The 5,908-nt window shown below is 40.1% G+C and overlaps 1 protein-coding gene across 2 annotated transcripts; it reads left to right on the forward strand.

Moving 5' to 3' along the window:
- Positions 1–202: 202 nt before the first annotated feature.
- Positions 203–5,587, forward strand: LOC124124671 (ganglioside GM2 activator-like). 2 transcript variants are annotated; one of them, XM_048402345.1, is made up of 4 exons: positions 203–426; positions 1,485–1,664; positions 2,349–2,495; positions 5,409–5,587. In XM_048402345.1, the coding sequence occupies exons 1-4, from the start codon at positions 268–270 to the stop codon at positions 5,544–5,546; spliced, it is 624 nt and encodes a 207-aa protein (XP_048258302.1). In that variant the 5' UTR covers positions 203–267; the 3' UTR covers positions 5,547–5,587. The 2 variants fall into 2 exon arrangements, with proteins under 2 accessions (XP_048258302.1, XP_048258301.1); XM_048402344.1 differs by lacking the exon at positions 5,409–5,587 and having other exon boundaries at positions 2,349–2,645.
- Positions 5,588–5,908: the final 321 nt, after the last annotated feature.

Below are 5,908 nucleotides of genomic sequence, written 5' to 3' on the forward strand. Positions count from 1 at the left end.
CATATCGTGACGAGAACTGATATAAAATACAAATATTTGAATGGATTAAATATCTGTCATCGAAGGACAGTAAAAATAACTAGAGTATCACAGTTTTGATTTTAAAACTAGTTGAGAACATTAAAAAGAATACATTTTCAATCAACAATACAATATAAAAATGGGCTCATTTGATATAGAGTACAGACAAGCTTGCTCATACAGGTGCCATAAATAGGGGTTCGTAACATTCGATTTGACACAAACCTCGGCGGACGTGTGGGAAACATGAAGGCGTTCACAGTATTTGTTCTACTCTGCGTCGTATCGGGAGCTCACAGCAGTTCCAGAGATGAATCCTGCAGTAACCACGACAAGGCTATGGACGATGCTCTGAAGACTGTATGCGCAAAAACTTGCATGCGTTGGTCAGTTGTAAACTCATACGTAAGTTTACTTTCTATTAATTTTCCTTTCCTCTCATTAAATCATGTTTTTTTTATAGTTTTGATAACGTTCTTTTAGATATTACATAAGTTTACTGGATATATTTTAGTATTGTTAGGTTGAACATGGGGAGGCTTTGGTGTTTTGCCTGAATTTAACCGCCGACGTCCTTTCCGTTTTAACCAGGCAGCACTTTAACATCTCAGGGATAGCACATGCCATTTCCTTTAAAGCCATGGGAATTTGTAATTGTTCTCAGTGTTCAATTAATGATACATTCATGATAACTGTCATGTTAATCATAACATTTATTCGTCATGGGTGGCCTTGCCTTCTAAGTCGCCACAATTCGCTGTACAGAGCTGGCTCCCCTGAGAACGCCGAAAAACCTGAGATCGTGGGTTCTAATCTCAGTTCGCCCCAATTCTTTCTAAATTTGGCTACCTCCTACCACGGTTTCACCAAAGAGTTAAACGTCTGAGACCTGCATCACTTGGGCCTGACCTGCATCACTTGGGGCTTTCCTCCCACATCAAGCTGACACGCCATGATATAACTGGACTACTGTTCAAAGCGGCCTAAAACGCAATTCCCTCACTCACTCAAAAATCTTGCTGGAATATTGCTAAAAGCGGCGTAAAACCATACTCACTCACTCTAATGGTATCATAATCATATATGTATAAATCATACGTTTGTCAAGGTATGTCTTTAGTGTTGTCTTGTTTATAGTGATACATTCTTAGTTTGTATGGGGGGCACGGGTGGCCCAGTCGTCTAAGGCGCCGTGATTCGCTGTGCAGATTTGCGTCCCTTCGGCACGCCAGAAACCTATGATTGTGGGTTCGAATCCCGGTTCGCCCCGATTATGTTTCTAGGTTTGTCAGCACCATACCCGTGCTCGTGGGTTTAACCGAAGTGGTAAACGTCTGAGACCTGCATCACTTCGGGCTTTCCTCCCACATTTAAGCTGACACGCCGCGATATAACTGGAACACTGTTAAAAGCGGCGTTAAACCCAACTCACTCACTCACTCACTCAGTTTGTATGATTCCAGGATATGACCGACGGCATCGGTCAAGTTCTTAACAGTGCCACCCATAACAGGTGTGGCTCTTCTGAAGGCATCGTGACAATCAATGAACTACAAATTGACCCCAGTCCTCTTGTACTTCCGGGTAACATCAATCTCGCTTTCAAGGTGAACGTCAAGCGAGATCTCCAGTCACCCATAAAGGTAATTTTATCCGCGAAAAAAATGCAACATTTACTTTCATTAATGAAGATAGCATTCGTCATCTGTATCATTTATATGGATCATATTGAAATTCAAAAAGGCCCTCAAAGTTCGCGTATTATTGTAAATTTCACTAGCCCAGATTTGTATAGACGTGGAATGAACTGAAATATTTCAGATCCGATGTAAGTATTAATCACAAACAAATATGTATTTGAACGGAATAAGCTGTGTAGCAAGTTTCTTTGTTTTGGTGGATTTGAGCATAAAAACGAATAAAGATATCACTTAGTTGTCATTAGTTGTTACTTTTCTTTTGATAACTGACATCGAAAGTACGTAAAGCAACAGGACTTAAACAAAATGTAGCGATTGGTTTGAGACAGGGAAAGGTTCATTTTTCATTAAGGCAGATGTTGCTGTGAGGGGTTATGTGTAGGTATTGTGGAATGCAAAGTCAGCACATTAATTGTAACAGCTGTGTTGTAAATACCTAAGGTGGAATGGGAATACACTTTCCAAGAATGGAAATATTCGGGTTTTTTTAGCCAAAGAATATGGGTTGATTTCAAGATGAATAATTGTGCCGAGGACATTTTGAACCCATGCATGGACCCTATGTCATCACCGGATGGGGGTTTATGATAAGACTAAAACATTGATGTTTGTATTTTCTTAATCCAGGTTGAGGTGACAGTATGGAAGAGCATTCTCATCTGGATCCATGTGAAGGACTTTGCTTTTGAGGACGTGTGTGAGTTCCTAACAGATGGCAAATGCCCACAATCCTTCATTGATAACAACATACCCTGCAGCTGCCCCATACCCGAGGTAAGCACGGTCATTTTCCATTTCATATTCAGCAAACTGAATTACATATATTGCCGACCTGTATTAGTTCAGGTTGGTTGGTTGGTTGGTTGTTTAACGCCGCACTCAGCAATATTCCAGTTATATGACGGCGGTCTGTAAATAATCAAGTCAGGACCAGACAATCCAGTGATTGATATCATGAGCATCGATCCACGCAATTGGGATCGATGACATGCATCAACCAAGTCAGCGATCCCGTTAATCGCCTTTTACGACAAACATAGTCACCTTTTACGGCAAGCATAGGTTGCTGAAGACCTATTCTACCCCGGAATCTTCACGGGTCATTAGTTCAGGACCAAGGTAACCACCCAAGTTGATATTCTGTGGGATACTAGAATCCCTGTGATACAAATGCACCTGTTTCCTACCGAATCATAATCACCAGTTGTCACTGCTCGGTTACCCTATTCAGTACAAGAAAACATTGATGCAGAGCATCAAAGTTCCCCGCCATATGTGATGCCTCACAAACGCATAATTATGATGTTACTGAAAGGCATGATGGAGCATAATTATATTAACCACAAATAACACAACGCTGTTGTGGAAAAAAATATTATTTATTTTGAGTATTGGGCAATACAGTTGATACATTTGCATAGGGTAGGTCTATTTAAAAATAGTTTCTTGTTTAACGCCGCACTCAGCATTATTCCAGCCATATGACGGAGGTCTGTAAATAATCCAGTCTGGACCAGATCATCCAGTGATTGACACCAAGGGCATCGAACTACGCAATTGGAATATGATGTTATGCATCGACCAAATCGGCGAGCCTGACTACCCAATCCTGTTCGTCGCCTTTTACGGCAAGCATAGGTTGCTGAAGACCTATTCTTACGTGGATCTTTATTTAAAAAAGTTGATCGAAGGAAATGGAAGCAATTTCTGGCACAAATGTAAACATGTGGAAATAGTATCAAAACTGCCAACAACATTGGCAGATGCACATACTCAAAATATAGATCACATTCTTTTTACAACTAGCATTTGGTTATAATAATGTAAATGAAAATACTAAGGGCTCCATATGGCAAAAAAAGTCATACTAGATAAGGTCTTTTTGTCACAACCACAGATGCACATACTCAAAATATTATCACGTAGTTGGAGAACATTTCAATACCGGGACTAATCAATAACGGAGATTCCTCGTCTCTTGTTTTACGTTTTTTGGTCAGGTTTTTTTTGTATTTCTTTCTTTCAAAGAATAGTAATTGTGATCATGATGAGTTGAGTTACTGGTTTTTTTTCTATATACTGTTTTTTATCCAGTGTCAGTAACTGTTGTGGAATGTGGTTTACTTGTAACAATGACTGGTTTGAGTTCATATGATGATGATTGATTGGTTTGTCGTTTAACGCCGCACTCGGCAATATCCCAGCTACATGACGGCGGTCTGTAAATAATCGAGTCTGGACCAGACAATCCAGTGCCTAATATCATGAGCATCGATCCACGCAATTGGGATCGACGCCTCTTACGACAAGCATAGTAGCCTGATATATATATACTGTTAAGATGTAACATGACAATTCATCCATACTACTAAACAGAAGTAAAACCGCTGGTCCATTCGGATCAATCTGACCAAGACCATTCCGCTGATGACAGTCAAATAATGCATACGAATCGAAATCCGTAAAAATTGCAATGGAGACATCATTAAAAGTTACCAAAAGTGACGGGGATATCAATATTGCTTTTTGAAATGATTCTATGAAATTTGTTTTCCCTGCTTCAATATTTGGAGCACCTGTGACGGAGCCATAAAACTGATCTGTTATGTAGACAATATCGCTTGAGGCAGTGGCTGCTGGGGACTGATTATGACCTAAATACTCCTCATAGCCTTCGGTGTTAACTTTGTGGCTGTTGAGAGCTGTGCCTTCATCCAACAGATTATCGAGGTCAGTGGAACAGGTACATGTACAGACGCAAATAGATTTGAGCTATGGGACACAAAATATATGAGTGACCAGAGCTACGGCTGTACATTGAATTCCATTAAACGGTTGAAAAATACTACAGCCTTGATGCAAATTCGCTGACACACTACTCCGATTTTGCTTTGATCATGACTTTGCTACCAAACGTTTCACATGTGGTTATGTGCGATGCACTGATTAAAACACACACACGGGGGACTGGGTTAATTCAAAATACGGAATATAACTATTCCAAATATTTCCAGTGAACATGAGCATCCAAACAATCAAAAGTGTGGTATGTAGAATATGGAACTCAGCCATATTACATTTAAATTGAGATGTCGTCGTTGTTCATGAATAAGCATATTCAGAACATAATTTTTATTATGCTGTTATTTACGATCTCCGGACCACAGTTCTTCTTTTGTATACACCGTGAAAATCAGAAAATTAGTCCTTGAGGAAAAAAGGACATCGGATTACACATGAATGGTTTAATAATGTCAGCTAATGACCAGAAACGGTCAGATGCATCAATTAACTACATAAAGACGATTTTGAAGTATCTCTTATTGCTGGAAAAGAATAGCATCAACATTCGACGCACATGATTTGTATGTTTTGTTTCCGTAAATGCGTGGCTTGAAATTTCAAATAAACCAACATGTCGACATACATGCCACAAATTTAACGTTTCCCGTATACTTCCCCGCCTTAAGGGCGGGGAAGAACGAAAGAGGTTATTTAAGATAGATGTTACTCAATCCCGAACATGGTCTTCCATCCATACCACATATGGCTGGCCTTTACCCCGCTGGGCAACCGTTGAGACCTACAAACTTATACATCATTTATTATACAAAGCTGCTTTTAAATCATGTTCGGCGACTATGTATTTTATTCTATTTAACATTCCTTTTTTGTTTTATTTTGCAGGGAGAGTATAACTTTCCCAGTTCCAAGTTTCCACTCAAAGCGTCATCCATTCCTGGTGGAGATTACTCTGTCAGGTTTAATGTCAATATGGGCCCGACACTGGTGTTGTGCGAAGACGTGTACTTCACGGTCGCATAATTTGTCACCAATAAAATGATGTGAATAACAAATTGCATGTTTTCGCTTCTAAGTAGTCATTTCCGTTATAAAATTAAAAACGGCTTTCAGTCTCACTGTCTCGCCATTTTCAACAACATGAGTGAGTGAGTGAGTATGGTTTTACGCCGCTTTTAGCAACATTCCAGCAATATCACGGCGGGGGACACCAGAAATGGGCTTCACACATTGTACCCATGTCGGGAATCGAACCCGGGTCTTCGGCGTGACGAGCGAACGCTTTAACCACTAGGCTACCCGACCGCCCCTTCAACAACTTGAACTCATACTTGTATTTGGTCAGTTCTCAGACTGGTATCCTTGCGCTTACATTTGCTAATGGT

This window comes from Haliotis rufescens, unplaced genomic scaffold, assembly GCF_023055435.1.
Source record: "Haliotis rufescens isolate VD_foot unplaced genomic scaffold, xgHalRufe1.0.p SCAF_25, whole genome shotgun sequence".
Lineage (NCBI taxonomy): Eukaryota > Metazoa > Mollusca > Gastropoda > Lepetellida > Haliotidae > Haliotis > Haliotis rufescens.